We start from the raw sequence: 15,962 nt of genomic DNA on the forward strand, positions 1-15,962 counted from the left end.
CTGTATTTAAGTTATCCTTTGTATGTTCCATGAAGCGCCTTATTTATTCCACAGCAAATAACGCACTGTTAACTTTTTGTCTCACACGCGCTTCCGTTCTGCTGCGTTCGAAGGACGTTTGAGGGGTTGCCATCGGTGACGCGTCCCTACGCAACCAAACCCCGCCTTAGTTCTTGCATCTCCGCTACGATTGGTGCATTTAATCCAGGCCTTCGAAAACTCGCAAGATGATTGGTTGAGCCAGCTGTCAGTCTCCCCAAAAAATCTATTTACAGTAGGTTGTGAGCGGATCAAGTGTATCCGTTCAGATTAAAGCTGGATCTCACTGTAACTAAAGCTTTTTCGAGGTGGATTTTGTGTAACTGACAAGCTATTTTCTCCTATATTTATTAGTCATTCCTCGGCGGAACGTTTTAATTCGTCTTTTTTCATCTGCTGAAGCTGAAGATCCAGAAAAAAGATGTCTTCGGATGAAGACAGAGCGAAGGAGATTCTGAAGGGGTTTAAATTGTATCCTTAAGTGATGATGGGACAGATTAGCCTGCTAGCTACAAACCTCAGACTTTGCATCATAGCTAGCTATCTTTATTCAAGTATAAATGTGGATTAGGTAATTAATGTAACGGTTATGAAATCAGGGCTTCAGTGTTATTGATGCTGTAAGAGATGCTGGTTGCAGTTAACGTTAGCAGAACAAACTGGAAGGTGAACTAGTTATGTTAAGCTTTCTTAGTTACCATGTTTGAAACTTGATTTTAGTTTCAGCAATATACGTATAAAATCCAAATGCCTTTTATTCTAACAAACAAACTACAGGCTATATTTGCATCTGTGGTGTAAAGCTGTCAGTCGACTCATTTTGGATGTAATAACACTTTTAAACGTCCATTTGAGTTTTTAAACTGGTTTTGAAATATTTGAATATTTTAATCTTGTTAAGTTTTTTAGTCGGTATATATAAGCAGTTTATTTTCTATGTAGTGTTTTAATGAATTGTATAAATATGCTTGAGTTTGTTAATGTGCATACCTGGATTATTGAGTTACTGGCATGTGAATTGTGATTTGCCAGTGCAGTTAATCATATCAAAGAAAGTAATTTCAAAGCAGTCTTGTGCTTATTAGATTATAGAGTTTCAATCAAATTCTCACTAAGTTTTACATTTATTTGAGCATATTAGCATCAGTAACTAACTATATGGGATGTTGTTATTTCCTTCAGCTGAAAGTTTGGTTAATGTTCACATGAGCTTCAGGATACTATGAAACTGACAGGCACCTGATTCTTGGGATCAGGTGCATTAGACAGGTGAAATCTGCTCACACAGTTTGTGCCTGCCATCACGATTGCATAACATTGGCTAGTGTTTCTATAATAGGCTCTGTAAATCTGACTAGAATAATCACGCTAGCACCGGAACCTTGTGATGGGGTGAAAATGGCTACGTCTGGAACATTTGGACTGCCCTGTCAGTCTTGATGTATGCTGTTTTCCAAATATTTCTGCTTGTAGACATGGGTCTACCCTTTGTGACCTTCTCTGGGAAAGCAAGGGTTTGTCTTACAGGCTGGTAATTCTTAAATCCTTGATTTGAAAGGACAGGGATTTGCTGCCTTATGCTTCTCGCATCCAACTGGGTGCCTCTTTGAGGCATAGCTGTGGAAAATGATTAAAACTTACAGAAATGTTAAGGTTTGTGAACGACAGTGTCTGAAAGTCTGTAAGGAAGTATTTTGGATTTACACTATTGTTCAGAAAGTTTGGGGTCATGAAGTTTTTTTTTTTTTAAATTAATATTTTTTATTTTGCAAAGCTATAAATTACAAAACAAAGTATTACGTTTCTTAAAAGTGACAGTATGAATGTTGAACAAAAGAACTTTTGAACATTCTATTCATCGAGGAATCCTGAAGAAGTGCATTTCAGTTTTCTAATAATAGTGTTTCTTGATAACAAATCAGCATATTAGATTGATTTCTGAAGGATCACGTGACACTGAAGACTGGAGTAATGGCTCGTCTTTTAAAAACATTAAAAGTCTTACTAACCCCAAACTTGTAAACAGTAGTGTATGTTAAAGTGTATGGATAAAACATTCAGGTATCATTTTATCGAGAATATTTAAACTGGAGAATGGGCTGGTATGCCGTAGATATCACTACCTAGGCCTATTTAGAATTGATGCATAATGACTATTGTTGCATTGGCCCTGCATATAATTTTAGAGCTCAGCTCTGTTTTTTTTTTTTTTTTTTTTACCAAATATGTGTCATCTTTGTATAGCACAGCTCTTTATAGCCATGAATCTGGTACAGTGTAGTTTCGCAGCACAAACCAATTTTCAAAGGCTGTTTTATGCAATTTTATCTCCGGGCTTCATCATATTTGCCCTGTGTAGTTTTTTTAACCCCAGTGTGCCCCAGAGGTGACTACTGTGTGCAAAGCACCATCCCCTTGAGTGGCTACAAAAAAAACACTGACTTAAATAATGAAAAAGACAGATATTGTATTATGTGCCAAATTATGTTTGTTAGATTTTGAAGGTGTGTGGATTTTGTGTGCTTGCAAGGCAAGTTTTATGTTCCTCTTCCAGGAACACAGTACTGTGTGTGAACACAGTTAGAACTAACATAGCATCCGCTGCCATTATTTTTAATGAGGTAAAATGTAATGCGTTTGATGTACTATTCTTTTTTTTCTTTTTTAACTACAGTTACTGTAGCTCTTTTGCACCCGTAACAACAGACTGTAAATGGCAACAATATGCAACAATGGATGACTTTTTAAAAATGAATGTGGCTTCCATGAAAGCATTGGCGCCGAAGGGACTAATTACCTCGACAGTGACAGTGTTTGTGAGTAAAAGGGTCTCTCCCCTGCGACTCTCTCGGTGTGCTCAGCAGGTGAGATCCCACAGACATCTGTCACCAATAATTTCAAATGCAGTCGCCTGGTTCAGCAGATACATAGCATGGGCACTTTATGGGAGTAGTAACTCATTTTCTGCTGTTGGCATCTAAATTCAGGGTGAAATGTATCACAGGATAGAGCACATAAAATGGAATTCTGGAATTTGCCAGATTGATGTTTAAGCACATTAATATGAATAGGAAACATCTAAAACAAAGTTTTTTGTAGTCTATACATTGTATTTGAAGATACGGGATCTATTCAGCAAAGTCACCACTGAATAATTTAATTTGCTTCAGTTTGGTGGCTTTGTAAAGGGATTCATTTCAATTTATTTGAGTCTCTATAAGTATGAAAAGAACCAAATAATAAATAAAAATTTTTAAACAGTATAACATAGGGAAGGATAAAGGATATTTATGATGAGCCTGTTTTATTCCTACAGGAACAACTTGGGGATTTGCATTTGTTAAGGAGCATTTATGTGTCGCTATTAATGCTTGAAAGATAGATTAGGATTAGTGATACATGTAGCACACTTATGCAGCCCTGACGGAGATCTCATGGGCTTGGTAACTAGGGCCTGTGCTATACACCTGTAATGACACATGCAGCCTCGTGTGAGTGTGCTTTACCAGCCTGAAAGGCTCATACAGGTGGTCTGAAAATGAAGTGGTCAGATGTCATTGACATAGAGTACTGGACATTGTCACAAACCATTCTTTAGCAGACAGATCAGGCTGTTTTTAGACTTCAAGTGTGGTCTGTTTCAGTTAGCCCTGCTGGGCTTGTTTGCGTTTGAGATTTATAACTAATTGCTGCTAAACGTAATGATTAGATGCTCTTGAATTTAGACTTTTGAGAATCACCCACTTTCCTCTGTGGAACACAGAGTGCGAAACATCTCTTTTGGTGAAAGAAAGTCATATAGGTTTAAAATGCCATGAGGCAAATGATGACACAATCTTTATGTTAATGTAAACTTTTACTTGAGGCCCAATGAGCCTGACAAAACTTCAATTATTGATTTAGACAAGTTTTATCTACCGTTGGCAACATGTGAATTCATCTTACGTCAAATGCCTTATTCTAGAAAGTTGGCCCTGATATCATTTTCATTGTCAGTCTGTTCAGCATGCCTTAACTTGTCTTTAGAAACTGGATGAATCTTAGAGATGCGGAGACAGGGAAGGTTCTCTGGCAGGGAACTGAAGACCTCTCTCTTCCTGGGGTAGAACATGAAGGTTTGTGGTTCTCAGCATTACCTTGCATTAAAGATTTAGACTATTGACTTGATTAAGCTACGCCAATTCTTCTCTTATGTCCACTACTTCACAGCTCTTTTTAGTGATGTCAGTGTGAGGTTAAGATCAGTTTTCGGTTCTAAATTTGGTACAGAAAGTATGTCTGGTAACTAACAAATTTGACTTTGTTCTCCAGCTAGGGTTCCTAAGAAGATCCTGAAATGTAAAGCAGTCTCCAGAGAGCTGAATTTCTCTTCGGTAGAAAAACTGGAAAAATTCCGACTGGAGCAAAAGGTTTTCTTTAAAGGCCAGTGCCTAGAAGGTTGTTCTAATTCTTTCTTGCACATTGCACTTTTATGATAAGGAATAGCAATGATGATAGTAGCATAAAATTGGAGCTCCCTTTTGTAAAACGGCTGGTTCTGAAATATCTTTAAAATGATCTAACATAGAGATGTCTTCTCGAGCAAGGAGCTCCATATAAATGACTTTATTCATTATCCATTGATAAAAAGGACATAATTCATTTTAGCAGTGTCACCACTGAAATTCTGTTAAAACTGAATGTCACAAGAGTGTAGTGTTAAAAGGATAGTTCACTCAAAAATAAGAATTCTGTCATTAATTACTCTCCTTCATGCCGTTCCAGAGCCATAAGACCTTCGTTCATCTTCGGAACACAAATTAAGATATTTTTTATGAGTTTTCTGACCCTGCATAGACAGCAATGCAGCTGACACGTTGAAGGCCCAGAAAGATAGTAAGGACATTGTTAAAGAAGAAGTTCACTTCAAAAACAAAAATTTACATATAATTTACTCACCCCCTTGTCATCCAAGATGTTCCTTTCTTCCTTCAGTCATAAAGAAATTGTATTTTTGAGGAAAACATTTCATGGATGTTCTTCATATAATGGAAGTCTATGGTGTTTTTTAAATGCAGCTGGAAAGTGCTCTAAATGATTCCACCTGAGGAAGGGGGGTCTTATCTAGCGAAACGATTGGTTATTTTCTAAAATAATTACATTCTGGTTCAATACAGTTAGGGTAGGTCAAAAAAATCCCATCTTATTTTCTTCTCCAACTCCAAAATTCTCCTACATCGCTGTTTTACCTTTTTTGTGTAGGGCATTTGATCTTCTTTGCACGTTCATTTTGTAAACACTGGGTCGATACTTCTGCAGCGATGTAGGATGATTTTGAAGTTGGAGGAGAAAATGAGATGGGAGTTTTTTGACCTACCCTAACTGTCTTGACCTGGAAAACACAGAGACATACACACACAGAGCTAGACAAGACAAGTATTTGAAGTTAAAAAATATTTAAAAAAGGAAATTTTTAGAAAATAACCGATCGTTTTGCTACAGATTGTTTTGTTTCTTCCTCGACTGGGATCGTTTAGAGCTCTTTGAAGCTCCATTAAAACTGCATCTTGGAAGTTCAAACTCGCGGGCACCATAGAAGTCCACTATATGGAGAGAAATCCTAAAATGTGTTCCTTAAAAAAACATTATTTCTTTATGACTGAAGAAAGAAAGACATGAACATCTTGGATGACTAGGGGGTGAGCAAATTATCTGGAATTTTTTGTTCTGGAAGTGAACTTCTTCTTTAAAACAGTAGAATAAAGTCATTTTTTTTCTTTGCACGCAAAAAGTATTCTTGTAGCTTCATAAAATTACAGCTAAGCCACTGATGTCACATGGACTATTTTAACAATGTCCTTACACTTTTCTGGGCCTTCAACATGTCAGTTGTGTCATCAGAAATATCGTAATTTGTGTTCCGAAGATGAACAAAGGTCGTACAGGTTTGGAACAACATGAGGGTGAATAATTACTGACAAAATGTTAATTTCGGGGTGAATTATTCCTAAATACACCACCTTTATTTCCTTTGGTACATTTGGACAAAGAAATGTTGAATACTAACCATACATTCTCATCTTTGCTACAAAGGGTTTAAATTTTAACTAAACACTGGTAATATTTGTCATATATAAGCTGCAAAAAAAAAAACAATATTTCATTCACGTTGCCTCCATATCATAGTTATAGTCTTGTTAGATTTAGATTTAGTGCACTCCAAATCACAGGTACAGGTAACGTGTTAAAAATGTGTGTATATATACTATTCTTAATATTCGTTTAAATGCAATGATCTAAGATTTATTTCAATAAATAATTTATCATACATTCACTGCTAATTAACAATGTAATAGTCAGCTATTTAAATTTTGATCTATGCTTGTCTTAATGGTTTTGTGGAATTAGTCTGATATTACATAAAATATGAATTTCCAGACTTGTCAGGATATTTTATCTGTGTAATTTGAGAACCTTTTGCATTTTGATTTGGGATTTTTGAAAGCTTGTTTGTGAAAACAAAGTGCTTACACATGTACCTTGTCTTTTTTTCAGAGTGGTTTTTTGAGTTTGGCTTTGTGATTCCTAATTCTACAAACACATGGCAGTCTTTGATAGAAGCTGCACCAGAGTCACAAATGATGCCTGCAAATGTCTTAACGTAAGAGTTTTCTTAAAGGGGTCGTCGGATGCTCATTTTCCACAAGTTGATATTATTCTTTAAGGTGTTAATGAAAATTCTATAACATGCTTTGGTAAAAATTTCTCAATGGTAGTGTAAAACAACACCCTTTTTACCTCAAAAACAGCTCTGTTTACAGTTAGCCATTTCGGTGCATGTACCTTTAAATGCTAATGAGCTCTGCTCACCCCGCCCCTCTCTTCCATGGGGTGACAAGTTTAGTCACAAAACTTGCTAACTAGCACATTATTAGGAAAGCTGATTTGGAAAGATTGAATTAAAAACCCTTATACTCACGTCTTACGTGAAGCTGGATCACGAATGATTCACGTGAAAATAGATGCATTTAGGCAGATAGGGAAGTGCGTTCCCTTCGAAAACTAAAGTAATCATCTGCGTCTCAGATGTCAGGAGTAAATGACGACTGCTATGTTCATTATAACATCCAGCAACAATACACCTCAATTGCTTACGAGCCATTATTATTATTGGGGATTTAAAAAAAGTAAAAGCACTGGGTGGATATTTTATCATTATAGGGTGGTTGTGTACACACATTGCCAACGCACATTTATGTGAATGCTATATCCGATAACCCCTTTAAAATTTTGATATTCTACATATTAGATATTAGTAAAAGTTGTTCATGGATTAATCACAGATTAAATTTCTTCTCTTGCAGTGGTAATGTTGTTATAGAGACGAAGTTTTATGATGACGACCTTCACGTCAGCACATCCCGGGTACGACTCTTCTACGTCTGAGACATGGAACCTTTCTTTTTTTTTTACTGTCACTTGAGAGGATGGACCCATCACTACAAGTTTGAATAGCCAGAGGAGACACTCTACACACTAAGTTTTTCTTCTGAGGCGCTGGGACAACAGCATTAAAGGGAACATTTCAATAAAACCCAGTTTCAAGACGAAATATCACAACACTTTTATGGCAGATAAGGACTTGTACATAAGAGCTATCATGCTCATGACAACCTGGTTGTGTAAAATACCTGTTTGTATATTTTTCTTCTTCTATAATTCAATCCTGCAATGTACACTGCTTCCTTATCAGCTGTTTTTAAAAGGTTTGCTCCCTGAATGTGTGGTTATTCATGGTATCATTGTTTGTTTTTTTGTTTTTTTAGTTAATCTGTAAGATAGGCTGTGTTTTAAAATAAATGATGTAATTATGGATTAAAATATTCATATTAATACTCTCTCTCTCTCTGGCATTTGTCCTTTTAAGACTTTCTCAGCATAATGAGTGAGCTCAGTTGTTTCTTGTGGTCAATTTTTATGGTACACATAGAATGTACAGAAACTTGACATAAAATAAGTAGAATATAAGAACAAATCTAAAACAGTTTGTGTATTTTGCTTTTTACGTTAAGCACACAGCATAAACTAGACCAAATATTTTTATCCAGTTAAAATATCTTACCCAGTTACATCAAATTTGTTGTAATTTTAAAAATATAGACTTGGATATGAACTACGCATATAATTACTATAATTATAAAGACTGACCGTTCTCTATGAAGTAATGTCCGAAACTTGGAAATAACCAATAGTACTACATTACCCAGAATTCCTTCCGGTTGGAGCGGAAGTTGTTTGTGACGACCTTGGGTAGCTCTTGCAAGCATGGCGAATAAAGAGCCTAACGTGAGTATATTATCTTAATTCTTAAGAATGTAATTGGTCATTTTGTAAATGCTCTGTAATGCAAGGGGTAACTTTTTATACATTTTCATATTCAGCTTGGCAACAGAAATCGCAACAGAATGAGAGAATGTACAGTACATGATCACTAACCCTGATCTGCTCTTATAGGCTACACTAAAGCACATTTAAAGATTAAACGTGCTGTCAGATCTATTAACAGAGATCTAAATTAAAATTAGATTTATTAGTGGGAAATGAAATATTAATGAATTCCAAAAAACATGCTTTGATTTTGAATACCTGTGCTGAAGTCCTGATTCCTGACACCGGCTGCTGTAAAAGCCTGTTGGGCCTTTGACGTTTAATATCACCTGTAACAAATTGGTGTAGATCTAAAGTTGACAGGATACATATTAGGTAACTTAGTTGGTGCACACTCGCACCTTTTAAAAAAAATTTGTGCATGTTTGCCTAATTTATCTCAGTACCTGCTATTCATCTGTTTCAGAACATCAGCTAAATTAAGTAATTTTCTAGACAATGGTTAATATTAACATTTGAATCAAAAAAAAAAATGTTAAATAGAAAACTGGAAAATTCTAGACATGATGAATTATACCCATTAAATGTCAAAGGATGGCGCTGTCGTAACATTTAACCCTTGGTAATTCATTGTCTGAAGATTCTACTATTAATGTAATGATCATATTGTCAGTGTAATTTCCCCTTGAAAATGAATTTGTTTATTCTGTAATCTCACAGAGGCTGCTCCAGAGCCTTAAAGATCTTGCCGGACGCATGTCCTCTGGCTCAAGGGGTGCTGGACTCGGACTCAAGTTGTTAATTGGAGCAGGTGCCCTTGCTTATGGAGTCAAAGAAGCCACATATACAGGTACATTCAGTATTACAATAATATAAATAATTTTTTTAAAAAATCAGATGTCTAGTGCAATGTATTTATGCATTACTATTATGCATTTGTGTATGTTTGTCATGGAGATTTTGTTTTTGAAAGAAATCAATGCCTTATTACAGCAAGGATGCATTAAATTGAACACAAGTGACAGTAAAGAGATTTACAATGGTTCAAATATAACGTTATGAAATATAAGGTTCCACAAAAACGTTTTTTTTTTTTTTTTAACTTGCTAGTTATTGGCATACTAGAATAATTTAAAAAGGATTGACACTGAAGACTGGTGTAATGGCTGTTAAAAAAGATCTTTGCCTTTACAGGAATAAATTACATAAAGAAAATAGAAAACAAATTGATGTTTTAATGACAAAATGACTATTTTTAGTGTATTTTTGATCAAGTAAATGCAGCCTTGGTGAGCATAACAGACTTTTTGGACAAACTATTTTTGCACGTTAAACTTTTGAATGATACTACTTTTGAAATTAGTATTAAAATTAGAAGACTGGTATGTAGTTATCACTCACTGATTGTCTTGCTTTTAGTGGAGGGTGGTCAGCGAGCAGTTATCTTTAATAGAATTGGAGGGATGCAGATGGACACAGTCCTCGCTGAGGGTCTCCACTTCAGGTAACTTTTTAATGACTTGTTGAAGTTTTCCAGGTAGCACTTTACAACAAGGTGTCATTTGTTAACATTAGTTAATGTATTGACTAACATGAACAAACAATGAACAATACATTTTTTAGACTATTGATTAATTTTTGTTAATATTAGTTAATAAAAATACAGTCATTCATTGTTTGTTCATGTTAGTTCACAGTGCATTAACTCATGTTAACAAACACAACTTCTGATTTTAATAATGCATTAGAAAATTAATTAATATTAATAAATTCTGTTGAAGTGTTGTTCATTCTTAGTTCATGTAAACGAATGTTAAAGGAGAAGTCCACTTCCAGAACAACAATTTACAGATAATGTACTCACGCCCTTGTCATCCAAGATGTTCATGTCTTTCTTTCTTCAGTCATAAAGAAATTGTGTTTTTTGAGGAAAACATTTTGGGATTTTTCTCCATATAATGGACTGATATGGTGCCCCGAGTTTGAACTTCCAAAATGCAGTTTAAATGCGGCTTCAAATGATCCCAAATGCTCTTGTAAACGATCCCAGCTGAGGAAGAAGGGTCTAATCTAGCGAAACAATAGGTTATTTTCACAAAAAAAAAAACATTTAAATACTTTTTAATCTCAAACGCTCATCTGGTCTTGCTCTCCCTGAATTTTGTGTATTCTGGCTCAAGACAGTTAGGATATTTAATTGATTGATTTCAAAATCATCCTACATCGCTGCAGAAGTACCGACCCAGTCTTTGCAAAGTGAACATGCAAAGAAGATCAAACACCCTTAACAAAAAAGGTAAAACAGTGATATAGGACGATTTTGAAGTTGAGGGAGAACATGAGATGGGAGTTTTTCGACATACCCTAACTGTCATGAACCGGAAAAAAATAGAGTTCAGGCAGAAGCAAGACAAGATAAGCGTTTGACATTAAAACATATATAAAAAACGTATATTTTTTTTAATGAAAATAACCAATCGTTTTGCTAGATAAGACCCTTCTTCCTCTGCCAGGATCGTTTGCAACCGCAATTGTTTAAAGCCGCATTTAAACTGCATTTTGGAAGTTCAAAATCAGGGCACCATATCAGTCCATTATATGGAGAAAAATCCTGAAATGTTTTCCTCAAAAAACATAATATTTACGACTGAAGAAAGAAAGACATGAACATCTTGGATGACAAGGGGGTGAGTACATTATCTGTAAATTGTTGTTCTGGAAGTGAACTTCTCCTTTACCTAATGAACCTTATTGTAAAGTGTTACTGTTTTCTACGCTTGTTTTCTGTGAAAGTGAACTCCATGTTTAATCTCATAATAATTTCAAAAAGAAAAGCTAAACTTAACTTTAAAAAATAACTAAACTAAAAAATTAACAAAAACAACATTGCTCTTATAGGATACCATGGTTTCAATATCCAATCATATATGATATCAGAGCCAAACCAAGAAAAATATCATCTTTGACAGGAAGCAAAGGTAATTTTTTAACAATTTTATTTCATTGTCATAGTCATGCTTTGTTTACTGTAATTTCATAGCCATAACTTGTTCACCTATTATTTAAATGTTGGTACCAGATCTATAAGTCTTAAGTTTTTATTTTTATACATGGATATGTAATGTTGTTGTGATGTTGTCAGACCTGCAGATGGTTCACATCGCATTGCGTGTGCTGTCACGACCTGTGGCTTCCAACCTTCCTGTCATGTACCAGCATCTGGGGAAGGACTACGACGAGCGTGTGCTGCCGTCCATTGTAAATGAAGTCCTGAAGAGTGTGGTCGCCAAATTTAACGCATCCCAACTAATTACACAAAGAGCCCAGGTTAGTATTCTCTCACAATCCGTTACTCAGTTTTGACAGCCTTCCACATATACTAGACATGAATGTAATTTCCAGGATAAACATATAAATTATTGTTTTTTTTCTTTCTTGTCCACTGTTATCACGCAGGTCTCTCTGCTCATCCGACGGGAGCTCTTTGAACGCGCTAAGGACTTCAACATCATTCTCGACGATGTGGCCATCACCGAGTTGAGCTTCAGCAAGGAGTACACAGCAGCTGTGGAGGCCAAACAAGTTGGTAGGTCAAACTAGGTTCTTGTGTGCTGTAGCACAAAAATGTGCATATAATTACTATAATAAAAAGTGCTTATGGTCTTCCAGCCCAGCAGGAGGCGCAGAGAGCTCAGTTCTTTGTGGAGAAAGCAAAACAAGAACAGAGGCAGAAGATCATCCAAGCTGAAGGAGAGGCTGAGGCTGCCAAAATGGTATGAACTTTTATCTAAAAATATTTACTTTTGCCGAACACTTACTTTATTTTTCTTATTTTTTATTTTGTTTATTACATTATATTATTAGTATATTATTTACTGTTATACACTGCTGGTCAAAAGTTTTGGGATCAGTAAAATTTTTAATGTTTTTATAAAGTAGACATTTCTGCTCATCAGGGCTGCATTTATTTGATTAAAAATAAAGAAAAAACATTAATATTTTGAAATATTATTATAATTTAAAATAGTGATTTTCTGTTTTCATGTACTTTTGAAATAGTATTTATTCCTGTGATGCAAAGCTGAATTTTCAACATTATTACTACAGTCTTCAGTATGTCAGTGTCACATGAACCTTCATCCTAATATGCCGATTTATTATCAATGTTGGAAAAATTAGCATGTTAATGCAGGCGATTTATTTTTTTATTTATTTTTTATTTATTTATTTATATATATATATATATATATATATTTTTTTTTTTTTTTTTTTTTTTTTTTTTTTTTTTTTTTTTCATTTTAACACGTTAAAAATATTTAACGCAATTAACGCAGGAGCGGGGCTAGGTTTGGCCACCCCACCCTCAACCACTAAAGATATTAAACAGGGCACTTTTCAAACGCGTGCTCTAACGTCACCTCAGCAAAAGGCGCAAATCGGAGCTTCAATACACAATTAGTAAACTACGGTCAGGTCATATGTCCGTTTCAAAAACGTATCTTCCTGTCCTGTCAGCCGTTATACTGTGCTCGTAGCATGTGCTCTTCAAGTGCATGCACAAATATGCCAGAGCGCTGTATCATATTCAAACCAAAATTAAACTACGAGTATGTATGTAGTTAGCCGTAGTTATGTCATCAGTTAAGCCATGAAGTTACAAAAAAGGGGACTAAAGCTCCCTGAAAACTGTTAATTTAAGTGCTTATTATTAAGAGTCACATTTTAAGCGTCAGATCCGCTTCATGTTCAGCAGCGGCAGCTTTTAAAGTAACCCCAGGCAAAGTATAACCAGCTGCTGTGATGTCTGTTAATCAAAGAACAAAATTAAAAAAGAGGAAATCAGTAACCTCTGTAGTTTTAAGCTTTATCTTTTATCTAAATTAGATTGTAGTGTTTGATAACTTTATTAAATTTGGTTATATTTTCTTGCTGAAGGGCACAGGTAGCTATATGACAGTTATTATAATGGGTTTATGTGAAGATTGTTTTAAGTTCATTTAAATTACAAGTCTTATAAATGTTAAATTGAAAGCTCTCAGTTATAATGTTGAATGGCTATAGTCAATGGTTCAATATTAGAAAAAATAGAGACATAGAGACATCAGTTGGTATCAGTGATACTTGCCTTCAGTCATAAAAAAAGATATCATTAAACAAATATCAAAAGTATACTTCCTTTATGTTGTTTCTACATTAGTTTGAAGATTGAATGTGAAATTATTGCAATATAAAAGTATAATTAAAAACTAACGTTAGGTGGGTTTAATCACGATTAATTTCAGAAAAAATGTGTGATTAATTCGTTTTTATTGATTGACACCACATATATTTTGGAACCCGTGTTACCTGTGTGTGAACCTTTTTCTAAGATTCTTTGATGAATAAAACATTTATTTAAAATAGAAATATTTTGAAACAATTTACATTACCGTTTAAAGTTTGGGGTCAGTTAAAAAAATTCTTTCTTTGTTTGAAAGAAATTAATACTTTTATTCAGCAAGGATTTGTTAAGTTGATAAAAAGTGATAGTAAAGGCTTGCATTGTTAGAAAAGAATTTTATTTTAAATAAATGCTGTTCTTTTTAATGTTTTAGTCATCAAAGAATCCTGAAAAAAGTATTGCAGCTTCCAAAAAAATATTAAGCACCACAACCGTTTCCAACATTGATAATAAATCAGCATATTAGAATGATTTCTAAAGGATCATGTGACACTAAAGAGTAATGGCTGATGAAAATTCAGCTTTGCATCACTGAAATAAATTACAGAGTAACTGTTCATTTAAATTGCAATAATATTTCATAATAATACTTTTTTAAAATTTTGAGTATAAGAAACTTGTTTAAAAAACATTAAAAATCTTACTGATCCCAAACTTTTGAACAGCATTGTTATTATAAGAATTATATTACAGTAGTATTATATAATGTAAATATTATTCATGTGAGAAATTATTTTGAGAAAAATAATATGAATATTATTTTCTCCATAAATATGAGATTTTGAGTTTGGTCTGATCTCATTCACAGTTGGGACAGGCTGTCACAAAGAACCCTGGATACCTAAAACTCAGAAGAATCAGAGCAGCGCAGAACATCGCCAAAACGGTACAATGTTATTACTCACTTCATTGTATTTATTCATCATTTTTTAATGAGTTTTCCTGATGTAAACAGTGCACTTTAAAAAAAAAAAAAAAAGGTGTGTTTTCGTCTATGTAAATATTTGATGTTCACCAGCAGTTCTGCCAAGGTTCAGCTGGTCTTTTTTTTGGCTTAACATTTATTCAAGTCTTTTTGGAAAAAGCTGAATGTTTCGATGTCCTTTCTAAAAGCCCTGACCAGATGAATGTTGTTTTCCAGGTGGCGGCTTCACAGAACAGGGTTTACCTGAGCGCTGATAGTTTGGTTCTGAATCTACAGGACGACTCTTTTAACAAGTAAGATCTGTATAGTTTTATGCCTTATTTGCATATTACATTACGTAAAAATATATTTGAAGTTGACAAAATCTTCTTTCTGCATTGCAGATTGTCTCTCGGAAAGAAGTAACCCATTCAGAAGGCACTCTCATTCCCATTGTCAGAGGTTGTATTACAAGTAACCGTATGTGTGTCCTTTGAGATGGCATTTTCTGATTGAGTCACAAATGAATATGTCAGTCCGGGGAAGACTCATTAAATATCTAATGGTGTAGTCCAGGTTCCTGACTCTACAATTTGCTGGTTATCAAAACATTGCAGTTTTGTGTACATTTTCAGTACTATGAATGAAGGCAACAATGTACTGTACCAGATCGTTTAATTCTTTTCAACGGTGATTGTTGTAACCGGAAACGTCTTTAATGATACATTAGATGAGCTCAAGTTTGGCTGAGGAAAAAAAATCCATCCATTTTCTTAGGAATGATTTATTTCTTTCCTGAAAAATGACACAAAGAATTGTATATGTGACTCAAAATGACAGCTAATAAAAACTTTATTATTTCCAAGAAGTTGAAGTTCATAAAGGCTGAACGTTTGACAATTGCCTCATTGTGATTGGATTACCCTGGAATATTTTAATTCTAAAAACGTTTTTCAGTTATACGTACAAAACCTTTTTAGTATTAAACTGGTCTGTCGTATAAAAGCCTCATTCCACCACCTGGTTCTGGTTACTTTAGCAGTCTAATCCTGTTCAATCTACCTCTCTACTTAACCTTTGAACTGCCTCTTTCCCAAAACTGGTGCTTGTTTGGTTCTCCTCCTGGTGAACAGACGCTGAGCCTTTTGTCAGACTGCGTAACCAAATACTTGTTACTGTTTTAATAAGAAAAGTTACATAATAAATTCTTGCTTAATCTCTTAGCACATTTCTTTTATAAACAGATAAATATGCTTGTCTTGCTTGAAATATATTGGCCAGGCAGCCGATTAATCAGGTGATGTTTGGCTATACTGAGACTGTTAACTGGCTGTTTATTTTAAGTGCCTGCTTCCCTCATTTCAGTTCCAAAATTTACAAATACCCTTGTCAACTGAAATAGAACACTTTTTAAAATAATTGTATAAATAT

General features: G+C 34.6%; 2 protein-coding genes across 2 annotated transcripts; both read left to right on the plus strand.

Moving 5' to 3' along the window:
• The first annotated feature begins 266 nt into the window (after window positions 1–266).
• On the plus strand, window positions 267–7,916 carry pde6d (phosphodiesterase 6D, cGMP-specific, rod, delta). Its single transcript, XM_051113437.1, has 5 exons — window positions 267–510; window positions 4,066–4,154; window positions 4,351–4,476; window positions 6,574–6,679; window positions 7,383–7,916. Exons 1-5 carry the CDS (start codon window positions 461–463, stop codon window positions 7,462–7,464), a joined length of 453 nt encoding a protein of 150 aa, XP_050969394.1. The 5' UTR covers window positions 267–460; the 3' UTR covers window positions 7,465–7,916.
• Window positions 7,917–8,252: 336 nt separating this feature from the next.
• On the plus strand, window positions 8,253–15,399 carry phb2b (prohibitin 2b). Its single transcript, XM_051113096.1, has 10 exons — window positions 8,253–8,364; window positions 9,127–9,256; window positions 9,826–9,910; window positions 11,305–11,384; window positions 11,549–11,733; window positions 11,863–11,992; window positions 12,076–12,179; window positions 14,436–14,513; window positions 14,769–14,845; window positions 14,936–15,399. Exons 1-10 carry the CDS (start codon window positions 8,344–8,346, stop codon window positions 14,955–14,957), a joined length of 912 nt encoding a protein of 303 aa, XP_050969053.1. The 5' UTR covers window positions 8,253–8,343; the 3' UTR covers window positions 14,958–15,399.
• Window positions 15,400–15,962: the final 563 nt, after the last annotated feature.

Source organism: Labeo rohita, chromosome 6, assembly GCF_022985175.1.
Source record: "Labeo rohita strain BAU-BD-2019 chromosome 6, IGBB_LRoh.1.0, whole genome shotgun sequence".
NCBI lineage: Eukaryota > Metazoa > Chordata > Actinopteri > Cypriniformes > Cyprinidae > Labeo > Labeo rohita.

What these genes read in the sequence shown, in the direction of transcription:
- pde6d (XM_051113437.1), top strand. Translation starts at nt 461, where the DNA reads ATGTCTTCGGATGAAGACAGAGCGAAGGAGATTCTGAAGGGGTTTAAA. An exon ending in TCCTGGGGTAGAACATGAAG is followed by an intron (nt 4,155 to 4,350) that starts GTTTGTGGTTCT and finishes TTTGTTCTCCAG; the next exon opens with CTAGGGTTCCTAAGAAGATC. An exon ending in TAAAGGCCAGTGCCTAGAAG is followed by an intron (nt 4,477 to 6,573) that starts GTTGTTCTAATT and finishes TCTTTTTTTCAG; the next exon opens with AGTGGTTTTTTGAGTTTGGC.
- phb2b (XM_051113096.1), top strand. Translation starts at nt 8,344, where the DNA reads ATGGCGAATAAAGAGCCTAAC. An exon ending in TGTGGAGGCCAAACAAGTTG is followed by an intron (nt 11,993 to 12,075) that starts GTAGGTCAAACT and finishes ATGGTCTTCCAG; the next exon opens with CCCAGCAGGAGGCGCAGAGA. An exon ending in CAGGACGACTCTTTTAACAA is followed by an intron (nt 14,846 to 14,935) that starts GTAAGATCTGTA and finishes TCTGCATTGCAG; the next exon opens with ATTGTCTCTCGGAAAGAAGT.